Below are 25,988 nucleotides of genomic sequence, written 5' to 3' on the forward strand. Positions count from 1 at the left end.
GGCTGATCTGGCTCCTCAAGACTTTCCAGTCTCTCCCTTTCTTGTACTTAGTTTTTTCAGCAACCATATACATGGAACGGTGAGGTATGTCATCTGCTGGGTTTGCTTGAGGAGCTAGAATTTGATACCTGTCATTGTAATGATGGTTAACTTTCCAGCTGATCAGCAATAGAGGTGAGAACACTGTTCACTCTACTAAATGCTGAAGCAACCAGGAGTCTGCTATAAATAGGCAGCTTCTAAGGAGATGAGTCACAGACAATCGGGATAAGAAGGCGACTTCTAGGCAGCAAACAAGCAGGCATTGTGTGTGTGTGTTCACCGTACATTCCTCAGGCCGTCTCTCAAGAGCTATATTTCCCCAGCTACTGGGAATATTGGCTGCTGGCTGATGAAGCTCACAGCTGATCTCGCTCTTGGAATCTCTGTTGGGAATTACTCTCCAGGAGTGGGAGCTGCCTCACCCCCAAGATTACTTAGCCCCTCCCCAAGGGCAGCTCAGATGTAATTTCTGCAAAACAAACATAAGGCCTCCTTGGTGACAAACTCCAAAGGGCCACCCCAACCTCTGAGCACCCATTGGCTCACCTTCCCCTTCTGCCAGTCCCCAGCCCTCCCCACTCCTGGAGAGAGAGGAGAGTGCACTTTCTTGAATCATCTCCCAAGATCACAAAAGCACAAAAGTTGGGATTCAAGCCCCAATCCATTGGACTCTCAGCTCTAAGTTTCCATCAACTTTAAGAAGCCCTTGACTTTGACTTACAAAACAGAAATCCTTATAGCTTAGCAAGACATGCAAAGTGGAGCTCGTGGTAAAGAACGCGCCTGCCAACATGAGAGACGTAAGAGACCTGGATTCAATCCCTGGGTCAGGAAGATCCCCTGGGGGAGGGCAGGGCAACCCACTTCAGTATTCTTGCCTGGAGAATCCATGTGGAGCCTGGCGGGCTATGGTCCATAGAGTCACCAAGAGTCGCGATAGAAGCGACCTAGCACGCATGCACGTCCTTTCTAGCCTCACACTCCATCACTCCCTCCCATACAATCTCTCACCAAACTCACACCAAACTCTTTCCTCTTCCTGAACATGTCATGCTTCCGCTTTCCCTGGAACAGTACATTGTCCTCATCTGCTTGATGACCATCCCCTTCTCCCACCGGTTTATCTGTAGGTGTTTCCTCCACTGTGAAGAATTTCCTGGCCCCTCAGGAAGGTTAGGGATTCCCAGGTGGCTCAGTGGTAAAGAATCCTCCTGCAGTCCTGGAGATGCAAGAGACGTGGGTTTGATCCCCGCGTTGGGAAGATCCCCTGGAGAAGGGAATGGCAACCCACTTCGGTATTTTTGCCTGGAGAATTCCATGGACAGAGGAGCCTGGCCGGCATACACACACACAGAGTAAGGTCAAGATCTCCATCCCTCAAGTTTCTAGAGCAGGTTGTATGTTCCCTAATCGTAGGGACTGTTAATTTTTTTAAGTGATTCTGTGTAGGCAGGAATGTCTTTTAACTCTGCTTCCCAGCCTGGCATTTAAAGATGCTTTGTTGAATGGATGAATAAATGAACTCAGCTGAGTTGCTGGTCCCAGAGGCCCGGACTGAAAGGTTGCCAGCATCCCCATGACTTGGAAGCAATATACAGCATCATACAAATTTGGATAAACTACAACCTCCTTGAGCATGAGGACTAGTTTTTCTTTATTGAAGTAGCCTTTCCAAGACCTGACACCATCTCCCACTCATAGACAATAAGATCCAAAAAGCCCACTGAACCAAATGAAGACTTAGCAGAAAGGACTGACATCCGAGAAAATTACTTCACTATCCTAGGTCAGTCTAAACTATTAAGATACACAAGATATTTCTCTGTTTTCTTAATATGCTCTTATTTCCAAATTAAAAACAAATTTCTCCTTTATTTGAAATATGGTTCCCTCTATTTAACAGAGCAAAAGACAACTTCAAGTTTGCTAAATTCCAGTTCTAGGTCGGGAATCAAATCTAATGTGGAGATATCAAACATGACTAAGAAGTTTCCCAGCTGGCCTGCACAGTGCCATATAGTTGTTCCTTTGAGACATAAATATACTTTTAATCTACAAGGTGCCTTCCCCCCCACTTTCTGAAACTAAGACTTACTGAATAGAGGTACAGATATTAGTACAGACACCAAACACCCCAAGTATGACGCTTAGGATGTGGGGGAGAACCGCTGTCTTATAAACATAAAAACTGAAAGCCAGTTTCACTGGGCAAGTAGCTGCCTTCTCTACACAGGAAATGGTCAAATTTTGTTACTGCTCTCAACAAAGATGTCCAAACAACAACAACAAACTGCTGAGAGTTGGCTGAGATGGGTAACAATAAGAAGTCTTAAAAACCCAGCTCCTTTTATTCTTTAAGTGGATTTGGGAAGGAGGAACCTCTCTGGCATGTAAGGGACTGATTTTCCGTGCCCCGTGGGATTTCTTTTCTTGTCAGTCTCTCACAGCCTACATTGCTAGTCTGGTGGGAATGAGAAAAGCCATGATAACATTTTCCCAAGAGAGCGCCACATCTGGTTATCTTCTTCACAAGTCTCTGATCATGTGTGAGCCTAAAACATAGTTCTTAAGGCTTTTCCTCTCTGTTTTTTAATAACCTCAGGAAGTCTATTCCTAAGGACAGAGGTGCAATTTGCAAGTACACCTCATTTCAAAATCCTGCTCACATCATTCAGGTCACAGATTCGGTGCTTTACAAGTCTACGAGTGTGCCTGCTCAACTTTTTATTCTGTGTCTTTAAGATATGTGTTGTGTGTGTGTGTGTGATGTTAGTTGCTCAGTCATGTCTGACCCTTTGCGACCCCATGGACTGTAGCCCTCCAGGCTCCTCTGTCCATGGACTTCTCCAGGCAAGAATACTAGAGTGGGTTGCCATGCCCTCCTCTAGGGGATCTTCCCAATCCAGGGATCAAAGCCAGGTCTTCTGCACTGCAGGCAGATTCTTTACTGTCTGAGCAACCAGGGAAGCCCAAAATATGTTTGTTTATTTATTTTTTGAACCTAATCTCTATTAAATACCACTAAGTATTAAAGGCACCAGACCCTTCCTTGTCTTGGTTACAGGCTCAGTGGGTATAGGGAAGTACCCTCTGGTGGGACGGATGGAAGATACCTTTTTAAACATCCTGGTGGAATCCTCACTTATCTGCATGAACCGCATAATCACGTTGTTCAGATAGATGTCACTCAAGGTGGCGTGGTCTTTGCTTTCTCGCCTCACTTGGTTCAGGAGCAAATACCAGCAGTTCACTGGAGACAATAAGTTCTGGTCTTTCCTAAGAAGTGAAGAAAAGAGAATTAGCATCAAGTTCAAAGCTGATCCAAACAGCTGAGGGACGTCACCGAGGCAAAACCAGGAGCAGCAACACATGGGCGGCTCTTGTTTCTTCTCCTCTGGGCATAGCTTTTAGCAAGACACTCGGCAGCACTGGGCTTGGAAAAAAATACTTGGACCAAGAACACCAGTCAAAAGCTACAATCCTGACAAGGGCACAGAACCCGAACACACACACAGGACTCGGGCAGGCCTTCAGCTTTAATCACCTCATTGAAGGAAGCAGTTTATGTGTATATAAAAACCTATTGACTATTGTCTCACAGACAGACTGTGGTTTGCCACTGAACACAAAGACTGCTTTGAATGTCCAGTATGCTGCTGGAAGAGATCGGGCTAGGTATACTTTCCATGGGACATAAATGTGAGGATGATTTACTAATCCCCTGATACTTAACCTCCAGCCTCCCAAAAAGTGTTCCTGGGAAGCAAATAGCACTGTCTCAAGACTCGTGAATAGAACCAAGAGGTTCACTGGCTTATGACCTGTCCCATGTCCTTTTCAAGCTCATTGAGCTATTTCCTTGTTTCATTCTAGATAATAAAGTGAAAAGTGAATATAAACCACAAAAGGCAACTTGCAAAAACTCTTACCAAAAACCTCCAAAGAAAAGCAATTATATTTAAATTATATTTAAAAAAAAAGAAACAAACCAAAACTAACTCTAAAATGGCAAAATGGCACAGAATGTTTTTATCCTAACTTAGAGACAATTTTCCAAGATGTGTTATCCTCCTACAAGTAGTCATGATGATTTATGATTCTGAATATTAACTAAATTAGAAAAGAAACAATTAAATCAGGTCTTTCAGTCCTTAAGTCCCTCAGAGTCAGGATTTAAGAGTGCATCAAAAAAACAAAACTCTCTTTAGAAGAAAGAGGAAGCAGGAATGGGTATAAGGGTAGAAACCCCTGATCTAGGGTCCTAGCACTTATAACCACGAGAGAAGACTTCCATTCTCCTAGCTGGCGTAATAAGAATTACGCCCCAACCCAGAGAACCTTCTTTTCCTTTCAAAGCCACTGGGCATGGGGCAGTGGTTCCATGGCAGAATACTGAATTCTTTGTATTGACATTCTCTACCACCCAGCCCAAAACGTAAATGCTACCTTACAGTAACTTACCTATATACTCTTTATGCTCAAGTAAACCACACATTCTTTGAGAATGTGGCACACTTTTTTGGTATCCTCATGGCCCTGCCATGTTCAGCATTAAATACATGTTTTTTCATTCACTGAATAAACATTTTTTATTGTCCTAATGGTAGCTCAGACGATAAAGCATCTGCTTACAGTGCAGGAGATCTGGGTTCAGAAGATCCCCCGGAGAAGGAAATGGCAACCCACTCCAGTATTCATGCCTGGAAAATCCCATGGACCAAGGAGCCTGGTGGGCTACAGTCCATGGGGTCGCAAAGAGATGGACACGACTGAGCGACTTCACTCAAGTAATAACAGTATTGACAACAACAATAACAACAGAGACGGCTAAGTTATCACTTACTGAGCACCTACTGAGTACACAGGTCAAGTTCATGGAATATGGATCCATACTGTCTCCACTCAAATTCCAAAATCATTATGTACTAGCTAGGAGATCTTGGCCAAGTTATTTAAACTTCTCTGTGCCTCTGTTGCCTCATTTATAAGATTGTAAAGTAGCAGTACTGATTTTATAAGATGATGAGGATTTCTGAGTTAATATATATATTTTAATGTTTACTAGAATGCCTTAGATTCATAGCAAGTGTTATATAAAGCTGGGATCTTCCTGATGGGTCAGATGGTAAAGAATCTGCCTGCAGTGCAGGAGACCTGAGTTTGACCTCTGTGTAGGGAAGATACCCTAGAGAAGGGAATGGCTACCCACTCCAGTATTCTTGCCTGGAGAATTCCATGGACAGAGGAGCCTCATGGGCTATAGTCCATGGGGTTGCCAAGAGTCGAACACAACTGAGCAACTAACACAACACTACATAAAGTTAGTGATTTTTATCTAGCAGTTGGTCTAAAACCTACACACATCAACTATTTAATTCTACAATTTAGGGCAGAGATATTTAGATAGATCCCCTCTATCAACGAGGGAACTTAAGCTTTAGCAAGGCACAGTGATTTGTTCAAGAACAAAACTAGTATCGGAGAAAGTCTTTGAGTCCAGGGAGGCTGATCCAAGCCTTGGTATTTCCACCATGCAGTGGTCAGTTCAGGCCAAGGATTATCCTACAGATCAAGCATCCCAAAACTGACTGAGACCTAGGCTCCTCAGCCTAGCTTAGATGACTGGTAAAGTTAACAGTATATTGTCACCCTGCTTATTTAACTTATATGCAGAGTACATCATGAGAAACGCTGGACTGGAAGAAACACAAGCTGGAATCAAGATTGCCGGGAGAAATATCAATCACCTCAGATATGCAGATGACACCACCCTTATGGCAGAAAGTGAAGAGGAGCTAAAAAGCCTCTTGATGAAAGTGAAAGAGGAGAGCGAAAAAGTTGGCTTAAAGCTCAACATTCAGAAAACGAAGATCATGGCATCTGGTCCCATCATTTCATGGGAAATAGATGGGGAAACAGTGTAAACAGTGTCAGACTTTATTTTTTGGCGCTCCAAAATCACTGCAGATGGTGACTGTAGCCATGAAATGAAAAGACGCTTACTCCTTGGAAGAAAAGTTATGGGCAACCTAGATAGTATATTCAAAAGCAGAGACATTACTTTGCCGACTAAGGTCCATCTAGTCAAGGCTATGGTTTTTCCTGTGGTCATGTATGGATGTGAGAGTTGGACTGTGAAGAGGGCTGAGCACCAAAGAATTGATGCTTTTGAACTGTGGTGTTGGAGAAGACTCCTGAGAGTCCCTTGGACTGCAAGGAGATCCAACCAGTCCATTCTGAAGGAGATCAACCCTGGGATTTCTTTGGAAGGAATGATGCTGAAGCTGAAACTCTAGTACTTTGGCCACCTCATGCAAAGAGTTGACTCATTGGAAAAGACTCTGATGCTGGGAGGGATTGGGGGCAGGAGGAGAAGGGGACGACAGAGGATGAGATGGCTGGATGGCATCATGGACTTGATGGACGTGAGTCTGAGTGAACTCTGGGAGATGGTGATGGACAGGGAGGCCTGGCGTGCTGCAATTCATGGGGTCGCAAAGAGTCGGACACGACTGAGCAACTGAACTGAACTGAACTGAAAGTTAACAGTGCCAAAGATGTAACAGTTGTGTTGTGAGGAGAAGGAATATTGAGCGTGTACCCGATGTCAGCTCTCAGTTGCATCAAGGATTTGTCATGTTTCTCATCTGATGGTCATAGAATCTCACTTTACAAGTTAGGAAACCAAGGCTCAGCAATACTGACTCTATCGACCAAGGTCACACAGCAGAGCTAGTATTCAAGCCAGGTCTGTTTGACTCTTTCTTAAAGCTTGTCTTTGGTTGTTGTCCCCCAAACCTGGTTTTTGTCCTTTCTGTAGACTTATTATCTTATCTGCAGTCCCACAGTCAATAATAAACTTAAGGAAAATTCCAAGCTACGTACCTTTTTAAGAAAACTAGTGAACCAGCCAGGAGAAAGAAAAAGTGGCAGCTGATGCACTCAGGGATCAGACTGGAGTGCATACGCCCAGGCATGCTTTCAGTTCAGAAGTGATTCCCAAGTATAGAACACACAAGGAGACACTCAAAAGTATTTACTGTATAAACCAATGGGCTGTCCTCTTATTTGCAATTACTTTTAAAACCGGACAGTCTCTATAAATGCAGATCTCGCACTGGCTCCAGTCTCTGTCAAGCACATTTGACATCTGCTCACCCTGGGAACCATCACCAAAATTTATTTCTATGCTGGACCAACACTACAGGTTAAAGTGAGCCCAAAATAAAAACTAAACAAGGTATTCTGCAAAAGAACCTCTACTCTCTTTTTTCCTGCAAAAGTTCCTATTTTTTTTTTCTTATGATGAGAAGAGTTAAAAAAACTTTTTTTTATGGACGTAGAGTTGATGTGCAATATTATGTAAGTTATAGGTACACACAGTATTATGTAAGTTACAGGTGTACAGGTGTACATTAGTGATTCACAATTTTTAAAGGTTATATTCCATTTATAGTTACTATAAAATATTGACTATATTCCGTGTTATACAATGTATCTTTATAACTTTTAAAATACATAATAGTTCATACATCTTCATCCCCTATCCTCATGTTGTCCCTCTCCCCACTGGTAACCACTAATTTGTTCTCTACATGTGTGAGTCTGCTTCTTCCTTATTATATTCACTAGCTTGTTGTGTTTTTTAGATTCCACATATAAGTGATATCATACAGTATTTGTCAGTATTTATTATGCAGCATCTGTCCGACTTATTTCACTTAGCATAATACCCTCTAAGTCCATCCATATTGCTGCAAATGGAAACATTTCATTCTTTTTTTTATGACTGAGTAGTGTCCCATTGTGTGTCTCTAACACAGCTTCTGTATCCATTCATGGACACTTAGGTTGTTTCCATTCCTTGGCAGCTGTAAATAATTGCTATGTATGTATCTTTTCAAATTAATGTTTTTTTTGGATATATACCCAAGAGTAGAATTGCCAAAGAAGACACACAGATGGCCAACAGGCACATGAAAAGATGCTCAACAGCATTCAGTTCAGTTCAGTTCAGTCGCTCAGTCGTATCCGACTCTTTGCGACCCCATGAATCACAGCACACCAGGCTTCCCTGTCCATCACCATCTCCCGGAGTTCACTCAAACTCACGTCTATCAAGTTGGTGATGCCATCCAGCCATCTCATCCTCTGTCGTCCCCTTCTCCTCCTGCCCCCAATCCCTCCCAGCATCAGAGTCTTTTCCAATGAGTCAACTCTTCGCATGAGGTGGCCAAAGTACTGGAGTTTCAACTTTAGCATCATTCCTTCCAAAGAACACCCAGGACTGATCTCCTTCAGAATGGACTGGTTGGGTCTCCTTGGGGAAATGCAAATCAAAACTACAATGAGCTATATCACCTCACACTCACCATGATGGCCACCATCAAAAAGAACGCAAATAGCAAATATCAGAATGGACGTGGAGGAGAGGGAACCCTCCCACAATGTCAGTGGAGATATAAATTGGTGTAGCCACTGTGAAAAACAGTATGGAGGGTTTTTTTCTTTAAAAAAAACAAAACTATCCTACTTTTTATGTAGGAGCCAAGGCCACAGAAGGGTATAAAATAAAACTGCAAAGCCAATGGTGAAGACTGATATGTGCTTTTCTGCAACCTCCTACCAGTTGGAGCCCAGGAGCATTTGGGCTTCCTTATTGTCCCGTGTGTGTGTCAAGGTGGTGGGGGTGGTGGGGTGTGTGGAGGTGGGTGTGAGTGATTCTCTTTTTTTAAAAAAATTTTTGTCTTGAGGTATAGCCAGTTAACAATGTTGTGACAGTTTCAGGTGACCAACAAAGGGACTCAGCCATAGAAATACATGTATCCATTCCCCCACAAACTCCCCTCCCATCCAGATTGCCACAAAAAAATTGAGCAGAGTCCCCTCTGCTCTACAACAGGTCTTTACTGGTTATCCATTTTAAGTACAGCAGTGTGTACATGTCCATCCCAGACTCCCTAACTATCCTTTCGCCTCATCCGTGTGAGGTTCTGCTCTACTCTTTCATGGAGAGAGCAGTTCTGCTGCCCCTGACTTTGGGCTGGGATGCTGTGCTATAGGACGGTGATGGGCAAGTCCTCACATCCAGCCCCCTACCTTGCACAGGCCTCTGCTTCTGTCCCCTCGTGGGATACAATCACCACTCAAGTTTTCAGTTCCCTTTTCCTTTCTGGGCCACTGGAAATTTCCCCTACTTTCCTGTGAGTTCAGTTATAGATTTACAATGATGTCTATTATATTTTTGTCAGCATTTCCAGGAGTTTTGTAACAGAAATATTTCTCATATTATCTAGTTGTTGAAAGACTGGGCTGGCTTTTTAACATCTCCTAAACAATTCTAGTTCCACCTACAGTGTGGCTAGTTCATGCCATCATGGTGAAGGACTTCTGCCTGGTCTCCCTCCAGACTATGCCCATGTCCTCCTCCAGCCCACAATCCTATCTACAGTTTCCATTTTAAGATGCAGTTCTGAGCTGGTTATTCTTCAACTTAAAAGCCTCTACAAAGGCTTCTCAAGCCCCGAGGATAAAGTCTAGACTTCCTGGTATGGTCTACAGGCCTCTGTGATCAGGCACAACGTACATGGGGAGTCACGTAGCTCACTACCTCATTACTCACTCCCACTGGATTACTTCCTGCTCTGCAAAGCCGCCCTGCTCCCCTTCCCTCTGGCCCCTTATGCACGATGTTCCCTTTGCTTGAATGTCCTGCTCTGGGCCCTTACCTGGCTAACAAGTCCTTCAGGTCTTCACTTATGTATCATTTCTTCCAGGACCTTACCTGGACCTTCCGACCCCACCTCCATTACAGAATGGATTTCCACCAGGTCTCCCTGGTAGCTTGCACTGACATCTTTCAGACCACCTGTACACTCTATTGGAGTTGCTTGCCTACTTGTCTCCCAGATTTAAATTCTAAAGTAAATCTCATTATTGAAGAACTTCCATGTATTTTGTTTAAACAAATGAAGTACAGCTGATCCCTGAACAACTAGGGTTCAAACTGTGCAGGTCTATTTACATGCAGAATTTTTTCAATAAATGTAACAGCTGTATTTTCATTTCACATATCTTTCAATTAACTAGGTACAGGGAATAGTTTCTGTTCAATTAGAGATCACAATAGGTAGAACTTGGGTTTGAGCCCTGATTCTATCCATAACTGTTCAGCTTCCTGCCTTTCGTCGAGTCATTTACCAATTCCTTTGTTTTTGAGGCAGAGATAACAGTAAACCGACTTTTGACTGTGCAGGGGGTTGGCAACCTAACCCTTGTGGTTGTTCAAGGGTCAACTGTCAACTAATTAAGCTAGATCATAAGCATTTAATCAAAGGCCCTTGTTTTAAGTCAGCCTCTACTGCAACCACCACAAATACTACTGGGGCGGGGTACGGGAATGCAAATTTAAGCAACCCTCATTGATCATTTTCATGTAAGATCACTACAAAAATCCTGAGCTCTCTGCATGAAGAATCAGCTATTTAAAATTTGCCTATCCAAATATCTATCTGCCAGTGTTAGAGTGAAGTCAGGAAAAGAAAAACAAATGTCATACATTAACACATATACGTGGAATCTAGAAAAATGCTGCAGATGAACTTATTCTCAAAGCAGAATTAGAGTCACAGATGTAGAGAACAAACATATGGATACCAAGGGGGAAGAGGGTGTGGGAGGGATTGGGATTGGCATATATACACTATTGATACTATGTATAAAATAGATATCCAACAAAAACCTACTGTATAGCACAGGGAACTTGACTCAGTGCTCTCTGGTGACCTAAATGGGAAGGAAATCCAAAGAAGAGGGGATATATGCGTATGGGTGGCTGATTCATCTCGCTGTATAGAAGAAACTATCACAACGTCGTAAAGCATCTATACTCCAATTAGAAAAAAATTGGCTTGAATCACAAAAACAAACAAAACCAAATATCTACCTGTGTTAGACATCAACTCCTAGTGTATTTATTGGAAACAGAAACACGTCAAGAGAATATTATTAGTTTAATATGTAATACATTTATGTTCATAAATTATAAATGCAGAAGGTTGCTTTTATTTATGGGGATACACCAATCAACAATGTTTCAGACGAAAAATGGAAAATTCTAAAACCAATAAAGGGCTTCCCTTGTGGTTCAGTTGGTAAAGAATCTACCTGCAGTGTGGGAGACCTGGGTTCAATCCCTGGGTTGGGAAGATCCCCTGGAGAAGGGAAAGGCTACCCACTCCAGTATTCTGGCCTAGAGAATTCCATGGGCTGTAGAGAAGACAGGATATTCTCTTGGAAAGATGAATTTGAGTCAAGCCTCTCTTACTTGTACTGTTGATGATCCTTAGTGCTTCTTGTTTTGGCCATGAATCTTTCTGCTAACTTTTCTAGGTTCCGAGAATAATCCGTCTCAATTTCGGCTTTTTTCCGGAAGAAATCTTGCAGGTCCTGCAGAAGCTGAACTCTCATCTCTGTCTGCTGCTCCATGCATTTCTGTTGTTCTACCAGTTGAGCTCGAATTTCTAAGGAGAGAAGAAGAGAACCCATTTGATGATTTCACGAAAATAACTGAAGTGTTCTGGTATGTTCAAGATAAAAATACTGAATCCTATCATACATTTAGCTCTGCACTGGACCTCTATGAGGCTGCTGTGTTCAGGTTGGGTCTTTAAATAAAGATATCTGCTTACAAACTTATGGTTGCTGGGGGAAAAGATCAGGGGAAAGGATAGGGAATTTGTGATGGACATGTACACACAGCTATATTTAAAATGGATAACTAACAATGACCTACTGTAGAGCACATGGAACTCTGATCAATGTTATGTGGCAGCCTGAATGGGAGGGGAGTTGAGGATGGATATACGTATATGATGGGTTTTTTGCTGTTTGCCTTAAAATATCACAACACTGTTGATGGGCTAAGTGCGTAGTTGCTCAGCCGTATCTGACTCTTTGCAACCCTAGGGACTGTAGCCTGCCAGGCTCCTCTGTCCATGGGATTTCCCAGGCAAGAATACTGGAGTGGGTTGTCATGCCCTCCTCCAGGGGATCTTCCCAACACTGGGTTTGAACCCAGGTCTCCTGCATTGCAGGCGGATTCTTTACAGTCTGAATCACTGGGGAAGCCCGTTAATCATCTATATCCCAATACAAAATAAAACATTAAAAAAAGAGAGAGAGAGATTTGCTGACCCTTTAAAAGAATGAGCTAAACCTCAGGAAAGAATGTAATAAATTAGATTAGAAACATGGATTACATTCGCAACACCACAAACATGCATGGAGTCATGAGGGGGAAAAAAATTAAAGGCTTTCAGATAACAATTTGTAACATATGACATCTTTGAGGACATTGTAGTTTTTTAAACAGCGTTTCACCTCAACTATCTTTTTTGAGTTTGAATGGCAAAGAAGTGAGCACCATTTCTTCCAGAATTCTGAACCTTCTCAACTTCTGTGCCAGCTGGCACATACAAACACTGACATCTGGTAATTTTTATTTAGTGCATAAATTTCTAGTTTGTAAAACACATAACTGTAGGGTTTATAGGAATGCCACGCCTAAAAATAATTTCTTTCTATATCCAAATAATCCATTCATTATGGGGTAATCCCTGGATTCTGCTTTATTATTTTGATCACAAGATCAAGAGCTCTTCACTTGGCTTTTCCCATTTTCCACATTGTCCCAACTAACTAAGCTTTATCACATATATAATCCTGAAAAGAATCCTTTGACAATTTTAACAAGTTAGGAACATGAACGTTAGTCATTTAGTGATTTAGTAGAAACACAAAAGCAAAAGTGTGTCATGCAAAACTATCTGCAAATGACTATAATGATGAACCATGTGTGTTTTGGAAAAGGAGATACAGTAACTAGTAACTACTGACTTGTTTTTGTTCTGAGACTCAGGGCTAACCTCCAAAGACAAGAATATTCATACTGGAAAACTTCTTTATTTCATCTTTCCCAGTGTCAGTGCATACTCCCTAAAAGTGAGGGCTGAATCTAATTCAGTGGATTTAGTAGAAATCGATGTCCAAATAACACCACCTCAATTGCATCCTATTCTTCAGTAACTGAGCTGACAATACATACCCACAGACTTGACCATGCGTAATCAGGGTCACTAACAGCAAGGCAGTCCAGTTCTGAATGAGGAGTCAGGAAATTCACTCAACTTAATAATAGCTAATAATAATTGAATCCTTACTGTTCTGCACTCTACTGAAGTAGGTGCTAATATTATCCTCATTTTGCAAAGAAGAAACTGAGGCTTAATGAGATAACATCCTTCATCTAGAGACTTCAGCTAGTAAGTAGCACCCTCAGGAGCTCTAACCCAGGTCTGTCCATCAGATTAATCTTAATAGAATGCTTCTGCCTGACTTTCATCCATGCAACATGTTTTAAGAGCGTATAGTGTGCCAGGCCGATATCCTGGCAAAGAAGATACAGCAACTATGATCCTATATCCTGGCAAAAAAGATACAGTAACTATGAAACAAGGTCTCAGCTCTCAATTAGGTCATGTCCCAGCAGCCCGGTTTTGGAGGAGTCCCGGGAGAAGATAGGAAAGCGTTTCTTAAGTGTCCTCTCTTGGTTTTTCCACTTGGAGATTGGGGGACCCTGTTATTCATCTCACAGAAGTGTGGGGAACACCAAAATGAAGACGGATTACAGGTTTTTAACTACCACAAACAGCAGTTGAATTTTAGTCAATCAAAGAAAAGTGTTTTTCAATACAGTATTATAATCAGCATGTCTGCTAAACTCTTTCCTCCTAAATACAGACCTAATTTTATTTCATAAAGAAAAAAAATCAAGGGAGGGGGTATTTCTCATTCAAGAATCCTAGCAAGTCTTTTATGATGAAGTAATTTTAGCTCATCTTGCTGTGCTAGCTGGAAAAAAAAAAAAATCAAGCATCTTAAGCTGTCAACTAGTTCTGTTTTGTTTTTTAAAGCTGTCTTGGTGCCAAAAAAGAAATAAAAGTAGGTGAGAGTACAAATCTCACCAGAAGCACACAAAAATTACACGGGGTTCCTTCCTGGATCCCATTCTTAGATTTTTCTCTTGTTTGTTTCCTTCAGGGTTTAAAATCAAGAGTCAGGGAATTTTGAGAAGGACGATCCTCTTTTAAACAGTTAAAATCCCAACCTCAGTTTGCAGGGAGTAACTGTTACTTCATGTTATCTGTCATTTTCTGGTCAATATAGTACACTGGCAACATTTTCAACAGCAAAAAACTGGAAGGACAGAAACTAGAGAAAAAGTACGTGCCAAAAATTGAAGAACATGACTGATTACTTTAAATTTAGAAAAGTTTGACAAATGAGGAAAAGGTCACAAGGGGAAAAAAAATCATGATATAAGTACTAACATAAGAACTCTCCAGTTAGGAAGGGAAACCCTTTGGATGCCTCATATCACATCAGAGCTGTTAAGCAGCACAATTCAGCAGGCCACCTTCCTGCATATACGCTGTGCCTCTATTAACATGACTTTATCAGATTTGAGCTCACTGAGTACAGCACCATATTTTAAAGATTTTTAAACAAATGAATAAAACAAATGCTGGCCTTATTCATCTTGGTTCACTGCTTAGAACAGATCAAAGAAGTCTGTGGAGCACTGGGCCCTAAAGTGAAGTATCAGTCGCAGCCCCATGGACTGTAGCCTGCCAGGCTCCTCTGTTCGTGGAATTCTCCAGGCAAGAATACTGGAGTGGGTAGCCATTCCCTTCTCCAGGGCATCTTTCTGACCCAGGATCAAACCCCCGGTCTCCTGCGTTGCAGGCAGATTCTTTGCAGTCCAAGCTATCAGGGAAGCCCTACACTGTACCAATCCTGTGATGAGCCCACAAGTGGCTATTAGCTTTCTTGAATTAGTACTGACTGGATTTTTTCCCCCTCCGGTCCAAGCTTCATGTTAAGTTATCATAGTTGACCAAGCTGTTACTGAGCTCCTATTTTGTGTAAGGCAGGGTCCTAGGCAATGGACGTGTTTGACACAGCTTCTCTGGGTAGGTAGAGAAGGAAATCCTAAAATGAGAGTATCAACATACCATGCTCAGTGCTCGTAATAAAGGAATGGAAAGAGGAGCTGACTCAGATGGTAAAAGAGCCTAGAAGATGTCACACCCTGAAGAATAAGAAGGTTTTAAGACAGACAGCTGTAACTACACAGAATGGGATAAAATGTTTGCAAATCGTATACTTAATAAGAAAGGGCTTTCCTGGTGGCTCAGCTGGTAAAGAATCCACCCGCAATGCAGCAGACCACTTGTAAGGCAGGGGACCCAAATTTGATCCTCAGGTCAGGAAGACCCCATGGAGAAGCAAATGGTAACGCCGCTCCAATATTCTTGCCTGGGAAATCCCATGGACAGAGGAGTCTGATGGGCTACAATCCAATGGGTCACAAAGTCACACACGAGTGACTACACCGCCACCACCACCAAATAACTAGAATATATAGAATACCTAGTAACTCTAAGAACTCAATAAATAAAAACAGAAATAATCCAATTTAAAAATGGGCAACAGATCTCAATAGACATTTCCCAAAAGAGGATATACAAATGGCTAATAGCACATGATAGGTGATTCAAAGTCAGTCGCCACTGGGAAGATGCAAATCAAAAGCACAATGAGACATGACTTCACACTCACTAAGACGGCGATCAGCAAAGACACCAGGAGTGCTGGTGGGGGTCGGAGGAGTTGGAACCCTCATACACTGCTGGTAGAAGTGTAAAATTGTACAGCCATTTTGCAACAAATCTGGCAGGTCCTCAAAGTTTGACATAGACTGAGCAAATCTCCTCCTACGTATACACCCAAGAGAAAACATATTTCCACACAAAAATGTATAGACAAATGGTTGTGGTAGTATGACTCATAACAGCTGAAATGTGGAAATAACCTAGATGTCCTTCAATGGAGATAAAATGAGGTATGGCTGCAAACGGGGCTGTTATTCATTCATAAACAGGAATGAAGTAAAGATTCATGCTTACACGGAAAATATAAGCTTAGTGAGCAAAACTAGTCACTAATGTGATTACATTAATGTGAAATGTCCAAAAGAGACTACTCCATAGAAACAGAAAGTAGATTAATTGTTGACTAGAGAGCCGGAGGTGCTGGAGGAAATGGGAAGTGATGGCTAAGGGGTGCAGGATTTTTTTTGGGGGGGGGTGATGAAAATGTTGTAAAAGTGACTGTAGTGACAGTTACAAAACAGTGAATATACTAAAAAGCAACTGTACACTCTAATGGGTATACTGAATGAAATGACATAGCTCAATACAGCTGTTACATTAAAAAAGATAGACTGCCTATCGCAATTCCATGAAATTACGGTTGAGACATTTCTGAGAATGATAACAGCAGAAACAACAAAATGACTCCTATTTCCACACCTAGGACTTTTTAGTGGTTTATCAAATTAGACAACATGGGGCAAGCACTTTAAAATGAAGTCTTCATAAAATGACTCTTGCTTCAGTATTTTTACCTCATCTCAATTTATCTATGATCCAGAATGGTATAGAAAAGATGAACCTAATAGAACATTGAGAGCTTTATCACCATGACTCCCAGACAACTGCATAAAACAGTACAAACTCTTTCAGGCAGAAAAATGCCGCCTCAGAGGAGTCTCCAAGCAGCCATTATTTAAATCTAGGGCAGGACCTACTAAATACTAATAATGGCCATTTTAACAGAGCTAAAATTTACTGTGTTTTTTCTTAAATGACTGTTATTTCATTTCTGTTCTACCAGCACATCACTACAGGATGAATCAACATCAGTAAGCCAATAAGAATAATACACAAAAAGATGATGCTTTCAAACTACTCAGTTTGGAAAAAAAAAGGTTGAAATAGTTCCTCTTTTAGCCATAAAAATCTGCTTACTAACACTTACCAAATAAAATGGAACTGCCTAGGAAAGGAGGAAACAGAGGCATTTCTTGCTATTGCCCTGATAAAGGGAAGTCCTAACCCTTAAAATAAATTTGTGTGAGACCACAAAGTATGATGCATATTTCATGGAAAGATTGAGGCCAGACTGGGCTGTTTTGCTAATATGTTACTGACTGATTAGGACTAGGACATAAAATTGATAGGCTGGGTGTGAAACTTGTGATCATACAGCAAGAAATAAAAACACAGTAACACTTCTAAAGCATCACAAACCATCTCAATTACTTCACAGTGTCTGATGTCAACAAAATATACATTGTATGCAGATATAGGTACGTTTACCCAAAGGATATAAGGAACTTCCCCAAATGACAGATAACCCCTGGAATGTCTTGAAAGAGAAGAACCCAGTGAGATTCTAACTGCTTCCCTCAATTTTTCACATAGTCATGTGAATATGTATACAAGCTAGCAGTTACTGCTTAGCTGAACACTAGGTACAAACTCATGAAATAATGCTTTTGGAAAGCCTAAAAAAGCTAGAAATTTGGAACAAAAGATCCACTTGAACTTTATTTTGTGTGTGTGTGTGAATAAGCAAAGGCCATTTCCTCACTAGAAATGTGAACCCAAGACTTCAGCTTCTTTTGCACCCTGCATCTTGTGGACTTGTGCTGGAGATATAGTGTCACTTATTACAAGCCACGTGACATGGGGCAAGCTGCTTAACATCTTGAAAAATAGGACTTCCACCTCACGAGATTGTGGGTAAGACTTAGATGATGCAAGTGAAAAGCATGCTGCAATCTGCAAATCACTCTGAAACAGATGGAGATGTTATTATTACTGGTATCATCAGGCTTTCATGAGAAAAATATTTATTGACTATTACCATGTGCCAGATTCCCTTCTAGTGGCTCTAGCTAACAGACTGGAAAGGAAAAGCCCCATTCTCAGTGAGGAGACACCCAAGGCCAACAGATGGTGAGAGTGAGTGACCTCCAGGGCTTTGAGTCACCAACATCAAGGAGCAATGTGAAGTGTGGGGAGGAAGTGTGTGTGCCCCGGCAAACAGGCAAGCACTGAGGAGGTGGTCCTGAGGCTGACTTGGCAGTGGGCTGGCAGACACAGAGGGGATGGGCATCCCAGGCTGAAGGAAGCTTAAGCACAGGCGTGAAGAGAACCTGGCCAAGTACTTCTCTGCGCTACAATCTAACTCTACTTGGTAATAGGCCTAGTCACAGGCTAGGTCAGAAAGGAACCCACATGGTAAGCTAAGGAGTAAAACTTTATCTTTTAGGCCAGTTTTCCCAACTGGCTTGATGGTAAGAGCCACCAGGCGAGCTTACTAAAAATACCTATCTGATTCTTTTGGTCTGACAGGACCAGGAACAGAGGATATCCAAGTACCGAGGGTGAATCTTATCACTGGGCAACCTTAGGAAACACCAGTGGGGAGGAACTGAACAATTCTGAACAAGGAAGACACACAGTCTGATCTGCATTTCAGAAAATAGCACACATAAATGAATAAATGAAACGAAAGGCTAAATATCTGATAAATATGAAATATTTTCACACTATTGAAATATTTCGGAGAAGGCAACGGCACCCCACTCCAGTACTCTTGCCTGGAAAATCCCATGGATGGAGGAGCCTGGTGGGCTGCAGTCCATGGGGTCACTAAGGGTTGGACACAACTGAGCGACTTCACTTTCACTTTTCACTTTCACGCATTGGAGAAGGTAGTGACAACCCACTCCAGTGTTCTTGCCTGGAGGATCCCAGGGACGGGGGAGCCTGGTGGGCTGCCATCTATGGGGCTGCACAGAGTCGGACATGACTGAAGTGACTTAGCAGCAGCAGCAGCATTGAAATATTTTCAAACTATTTATGAAATAGTTTCCTTTGTAAGCTACGTGGGTGTGCGTGTGCACTCAGCCGCTTAGTCGTGTCCCACTCTTTGCGACCCCGTGGACTGGCCTGCCAGGCTCCTGTGTCCATGGGATTCTCAGGCAAGAATACTGTAGTAGGTTGCCATGCCCTCCTCCAAGGGATCATCCCAACCCATGGACTGAATCTGTGTCTCTTACGTCTCCTGCATTGGCAGGTGGGTTCTTCACCATTAGTGCTCCCTGGAAACACAAAATTCTATATCACTGCAGCCTACCAGGCTCCTCTGTCAATCCAATTCTCTAGGCAAGAATACTGGAGTGGGTTGCCATGCCCTCTTCCAGAGGATCTTCCTGACCCAGGGATTGAATAGGGGTCTTCATTTGAATTATGAATTATCAGGCAAAACAAATAGCACCACTGACAAAAATCCTCACAAGAATGAATGGTATCCATATTTTTCTGTGCCTAAGCTTATGATTTTAATTAGTTATGAATCAACCATTTCCGTCATCTGGTGTGGAAGTAATGAGTATTTCCCTGTCATCTGTTATCAGAGAGAAGCTGATTGTCAGCCACACTGGAGAAAAAGCTTTAGAGCTGTGTTGTCCAATGCAGCCACGTGTCACACTGAGCACTTGAAACGTAGCTGGTCCAAACTGAGATGTGCAGGTGTAAGATACACAGGGGATTTCAAAATCCTAGTGTGTGGGGAAAAAAGAACAATATTTTTATATTAATGCTAGAATTAAACATTTTAGACATACTCAGTTATAAAAAGATATTAAAATTAATGTCACCTGTTCTTTTTTTAACGTGACTGTTAAAGAACATTTAAAATTGGAAATGTAGCTCATCTATAGGACAATTCTCTAGTGATGAAGTTTCTGATAAGTGGAATCTGAAAAGTTCTGTAAGTGGAATCAGAAAAGGTCTTTGAAGAGTTGGCTGACTTGATCGGAAACTAAGATTTCTACACAAGGCAAATATGGGCCAGAATACAGAGTATCAGGACACTGGTTCCAGTTATAGAAATATGACCTTGGAATAGTAATCATCTCTATGGAACTTATGTTTCCTCAACTGCAAAATGATCATAATCATACCTTCTATATTCCCCTCCCAAAGAAAATGGAAGGCTTCAATGAGATGAGATATACAAAGACTTCTTCATCATGTCCAACACTGTAATGGCCAATTATTATGTAATGTGGACTGAGAAAAGAAAAAAATTTAAGTTCTAGATTTGATGGTGTCAATTACTCACACTAAAGGACTTTCAGAAAAGACTACAGGCAACTGGAGTCAGCAGTGACAGCTTCAGTGGTTGGCCCCACACCGACTTTAAAGGATATGTAACATATGGAAGGCTCTGCAAATCTGGCAGAATGAAAAGCAGTTTCTTAAACAAATAAACTAAAAATAATAATTCTTGATACCCTGGCTCAGAACAGTAACGTTCTGAAGAAGGAAGCTTAGGGTGGTCGGACCAAATAGAATCTTTCAGGTTACTTCTTCATGAAATATATAACTCCCTAACGTCTATTTCTAGCACTGGGAAAAGACCCTGATGCTAGGAAAGATTGAAGGCTGGTTGAGAAAGGGATGACAGAGGACGAGATGGTTGGGTAGTATCACTGAGTCAATGGTCATGAGTTTGAGCAAGCTCCAGGAGATGGTAAAGGACAGGGAAGCCTGGCGTGCTGCAGTCCATGGGGCTGCCAAGAGTCGAGCACAGCTGGACAACTGACCAAGAACAACAAAGTCTTTTTCTCCTTTATGAAATCACCAACTACTTAAGCAAAATAAAGAGCACAGACATATATGAAATTGGGTTGGTTCCATTCTAAGCTCAAAGCGTGGCTTCCTCCTAGTGCCCCAATATCTGAGCAGATATTTGAATATCTGGAGGGCGGGGGGAGTAGAGTTATGCTGAATCCTTTAGAAACAAAATAAGAAGGTGTCCTCTCAGCGCAGTTAATCCTCACTGCATGGATATGAAAGTAAAGTCAGTATCACAACATCTCCTCCACTTACAGACTGTGTTTGTTTTTCTAAGTTTTCATAATAATGTCTTCATTTGAAATGACATTTACCTCAGTATTATCTTAGAATAAGCTCACTATAAAAGTTTTCATAACTTTTGACAGCCAAATATTACATTCTGGCCCAGATAATGTTTTAATGTCAAGTATAGAAATCAAATTTGCACTTTTTTTTTTTCCCAGATGAGAGCTAGCTAGGATGAAAGCCAAGAAATTCAGGTGATCAATTATTGCAGTTTAACTACATTGTTGGAAAGGCCAGTTTAAGGAAGTACAGATCTGAATGATTCAATTTAGTGCTTTTATTTAGAATGCACAAGAGACAGAACTTCATTAACTTCCCCATAATTAAGCAAGGACATTTAAAATCATACCAGTAAATTGATTTTTATTACCAGAAAAAGACAGTGTATAGAAATCACTGATCTGTAGAGTCCAAAGATTTACATTTTGGAATGGCTGTGTCACTGACAAAAGTTCAAGGCATTCTGTAAACGGTGACTTTCTTTGCTGAAATAATTCAACATGAAGTCTCATGGCACAAACATGTTCCATATATGTTTTTCTCTAAATAAGTTTGAAGAATGAAAAACGTTTAACTAGCTTAAATCTTTTGTACAGAATTAATCGCAAATTGAGGCTTTTTAAAATTAAGGTTATCTCCCAAGCAGTAATTACAATTTTAAAGCATCTACTAGAACACAGTTTAACTTCCCAAGCAATTTACCATTTACATTGAACAGGAGACTATTTTCTGAATTCTTACTATGTTCCAGATCCTGTGATAAGTACTTGATGTAGTTTAGCTCATTTAATTCTCACAGCAATCCTATTATGTCAAAGCAAGAGACCAAGTATTTTGTCCAAAGTCATACAATGAATAAGTACTAGACTTAGATTCCCATTCAGGCTTGTCTAACTCCAAAGTTCACGATGCAAATTTATAGCATTCAACAGTTACACACAATGTGCAGTTACACAAAGCAAGTCTAAGTGATCCAGGCCAAGCCTTAGTGATAATTTATTAGAATGTACACAGATGCTGTGTATAACTATTAATGCATCAAATAAAAGTTTAAGTGCAAAGTGTCTAGCATCATTTAGAAAAGCAATACAAATTTCATTTCTATCATTGTATTTAAAAACCTAATATTTTACAAAAACTAGCCAAGCGGCTAACGCTAATTCTCTAGTACTTCTTAATGTCCTGGCTTTATGGGAAACTATGTATTTAAGTCAATTACTTTTGTTTTAAATCATTATTGTTACTGGCATTATGTTCCAATTATTGTAGAGTTTTGAACTATACAGATTATTAATCTGATTACCAATATCATGTCTCTAAATTTCCGTACAGCACATAATAGATTCTCAATAACTATCTCTGATGAATGTTTGCTTCCGTAAAGATAGCTAGTTACTAAAATGCTTCATTCTGCACATCTGGACATAGGACTCAAATTTTGCTAATTCATAAAATGGGTTTCCTGTCTCTTCTCTCTGCAACCCACCACCCATGCCACTATGCCTCTTCATTCTTTGCTCCACGTGGCCCTGCTGGTATCCAGCCCTACAAGGTTTCCTCTATAAACAATGCTCTACTCAGTCAACAGTAGAAAAAACTCCAGTTGAATCTACTGAAAATCATGTTCTAAACATCTTCAATTAAAGATATCTTTTATGTGTCTACTTCCACGGTAAGAGAACACCTTCATCTAGGTGTTCATTTAAGTTTCCTTAGACTTCTATTAGAGACTTTGATGGGATTGCTACTGGCAACTTCATAGTCAGTAACCTCTGGCTCCGAGTGAACTACCTGAACTCTGATTCAGGAGCTGACACAAGGAAATCAGAAAGTAGCCGAGTTACTCGTGCTTCCTTAACATTCATTTCACAGCTGGATGTCACAATTCTGGATCACAGAATAAATATCTTCCAACCCTAGGCTACAAAATTCTTAAAGAGATGGCATTAAAAAAATCATATCGTTATATGTATATATACGCACACTCCTGACACCCGGCACTTGGGCTTCCCAAGTGGCTCAGTGGTATAGAATCCACCTGCCAACGCAGGAGATGTGGGTTCAGTCCCTGGGGAGGGGAGATCTCCTGGAGGAGGAGATGGCAACCCACACCAGTATTCTTGCCTGGAATATTCCACGGACAGAGGGGCCTGATGGGTTATATATAGTTCACGGGGTTGCAAAGAGTTGGATATGACTTACTGATGGCGCACACAAAGCATATGTTTTATATATGTGCATATCTTTTAAGGTTTTTCAGGCCTAAGCAAATACTGAACATCAATCAGCTTGTTAAAATGGCAGAACTATTCATTCCCTTCTTGGGATGTCCTTGGTGGTCCAGTGGTTAGGACTCTGTTTCCATTGCAGGGAGCACAGGTTTGATCCCTGGTCAGGGAACTAAGACGCTTAAACTGAGAGGCACAGCCAAATAAACAAAAATCCTCTTCACTTTATCCTTCAAAACATCAAAGAAAATGTCCAATTTGAGAGAAAAACCTATGTATAATCATAATATTCTGCTATTTTATCCTCTTATAAAAGCCAAATTCTATAGTAAAAGTTATTTTTGGTCCTGTACAAACATTCAACCTTTACCCACATAGTCTGCAGAAACTGATTCAACAACATTCTCTCATTGTCTGCTCAACCAGCAAAGGATTACAAAAATGCTTATGCTTCTCATCTGACAAACACTGAGTAACTTTCAGGTGCTGTGCCCTGAAGAAAGAAAGATAAACCCATTGCTTTTTTCCCTCAGGGCCTCCCAAGGTAGCTCCTGGTCTACAGACATGTAAAAATAACTTGTTTTTTAATGGTTTTTTTCAGTGTGTGTGTGTGTGTTGGGGCTTCCCAGGTGGTGATAGTGGTAAAGAACCCATCTGCCAATGCAGGAGACAGAAGAGATGTGGGTTCAATCCCTGGGTCAGCAAGATCCCCTGGAGGAGGGCATGGCCACCCACTCCAGTATTCTTGCCTGGAAAATCACATGGACAGAGGAGCTTGGTGGGCTATAATCCATGGAGTTGCAGAGTCAACCACGACTGAAGCGACTTAGCATATACTGCACCTTATGGACTGTAGCCTGCCAGGTTCCTCTGCCCATGGGATTCTCCAGGCAGGAATACTGGAGTGGGTTGCATGTATTTCTCCAGGGGATCTTCCCAACCCAGAGACTGCACCCATCTCTCTTCTATCTCCTGCACTGGCAGGTGGATTCTTTATCACTGTGTCACCTGGGAAGCTGAGGCAGTGTTGTAAATCCTACAATGGAAGCATGAAGACAGTGCTGAGAGGACAGAGGAAGAACAGTAAATTCTTCCCAGGTGAGTCAGGGGAGGCTCTGATATGACACAGGAGCCAATACAGTAGCTAAGTAGAAGGATGTCAGCTGAGGATGTGTGTGACAAGGGTCAGTCAGTTCAGTTCAGTCCAGTCGCTCAGTCGTGTCCGACTCTTTGCGACCCCATGAATCGCAGCACGCCAGGCCTCCCTGTCCATCACCAACTCCCGAGGTTCACTCAGACTCACGTCCATCGAGTCCATGATGCCATCCAGCCATCTTATCCTGGGTCGTCCCCTTCTCCTCCTGCCCCCAATCCCTCCCAGCATCAGTCTTTTCCAATGAGTCAGTTCTTCACTTGAGGTGGCCAAAGTACTGGAGCTTCAGCTTTAGCATCATTCCTTCCAAAGAAATCCCAGGGTTGATCTCCTTCAGAATGGACTGGCTGGATCTCCTTGCAGTCCAAGGGACCCTCAAGCGTCTTCTCCAACACCACAGTTCAAATGCATCAATTCTTTGGCGCTCAGCCTTCTTCACAGTCCAATTCTCACATCCATACATGACCACAGGAAAAACCATAGCCTTGACTAGACAGACCTTAGTTGGCAAAGTAATATCTCTGCTTTTGAATATGCTATCTAGGTTGGTCATAACTTTACTTCCAAGGAGTAAGTGTCTTTTAATTTCATGGCTGCAGTCACCATCTGCAGTGATTTTGGAGCCCCCAAAAAAAAGTCTGACACTGTTTCTATTGTTTCCCCATCTATTTCCCATGAAGTGATGGGACCAGATGCCATGATCTTTGTTTTCTGAATGTTGAGCTTTAAGCCAACTTTTTCACTCTCCTCTTTCACTTTCATCAAGAGGCTTTTTAGTTCCTCTTCACTTTCTGCCATAAGGGTGGTGTCATCTGCATATCTGAGGTGATTGATTTCTCCCGGCAATCTTGATTCCAGCTTGTGTTTCTTCCAGTACAGCATTTCTCATGAGGTACTCTGCATAGAAGTTAAATAAGCAGGGTGACAATATACAGCCTTGACGTACTCCTTTTCCTATTTGGAACCAGTCTGTTGTTCCATGTCCAGTTCTAACTGTTGCTTCCTGACCTGCATACAGATTTCTCAAGAGGCAGGTCAGGTGGTCTGGTATTCCCATTTCTCTCAGAATTTTCCACAGTTTATTGTGATCCACACAGTCAAAGGCTTTGGCATAGTCAGTCAAGCAGAAATAGATATTTTTCTGGAACTCTCTTGCTTTTTCCACGATCCAGCAGATGTTGGCAATTTGATCTCTGGTTCCTCTGCCTTTTCTAAAACCAGCTTGAACATCAGGGAGTTCACGGTTCACGTATTGCTGAAGTCTGGCTCGGAGAATTTTGAGCATTACTTTACTAGCATGTGAGATGAGTGCAATTGTGCGGAGGTTTGAGCATTCTTTTGCATTGCCTTTCTTTGGAATTGGAATGAAAACTGACCTTTTCCAGTCCTGTGGCCACTGCTGAGTTTTCCAAACTTGCTGGCATATTGAGTGAAGCACATTCACAGCATCATCTTTCAGGATTTGAAACAGCTCAACTGGAATTCCATCACCTCCACTAGCTTTGTTTCTAGTGATGCTTTCTAAGGCCCACTTGACTTCACATTCCAAGATGTCTGGCTCTAGATTAGTGATCACATCATCATGATTATCTGGGTCGTGAAGATCTTTTTTGTACAGTTCTTCTGTGTATTCTTGCCACCTCGTCTTAATATCTTCTGCTT

The 25,988-nt window shown here is 41.6% G+C and overlaps 1 protein-coding gene across 2 annotated transcripts in view; it reads right to left on the reverse strand.

Annotated features, from left to right (window-relative positions):
- SRGAP1 (SLIT-ROBO Rho GTPase activating protein 1) overlaps positions 1-25,988 on the reverse strand; it is a 293,215-nt gene that overhangs the window by 138,250 nt on the left and 128,977 nt on the right. For both annotated transcript variants that reach the window (XM_068972150.1, XM_068972149.1), the window contains exons 2-3: positions 11,369-11,564; positions 3,156-3,318 (exon numbers count right to left, since the gene is read on the reverse strand). In XM_068972150.1, the coding sequence (XP_068828251.1) occupies positions 3,156-3,318; positions 11,369-11,564 (359 nt within the window). The remainder of the gene's footprint in view (positions 1-3,155; positions 3,319-11,368; positions 11,565-25,988) is intronic.

This window comes from Capricornis sumatraensis, chromosome 4 (genome assembly GCF_032405125.1).
Source record: "Capricornis sumatraensis isolate serow.1 chromosome 4, serow.2, whole genome shotgun sequence".
In the NCBI taxonomy this organism is placed as follows: domain Eukaryota; kingdom Metazoa; phylum Chordata; class Mammalia; order Artiodactyla; family Bovidae; genus Capricornis; species Capricornis sumatraensis.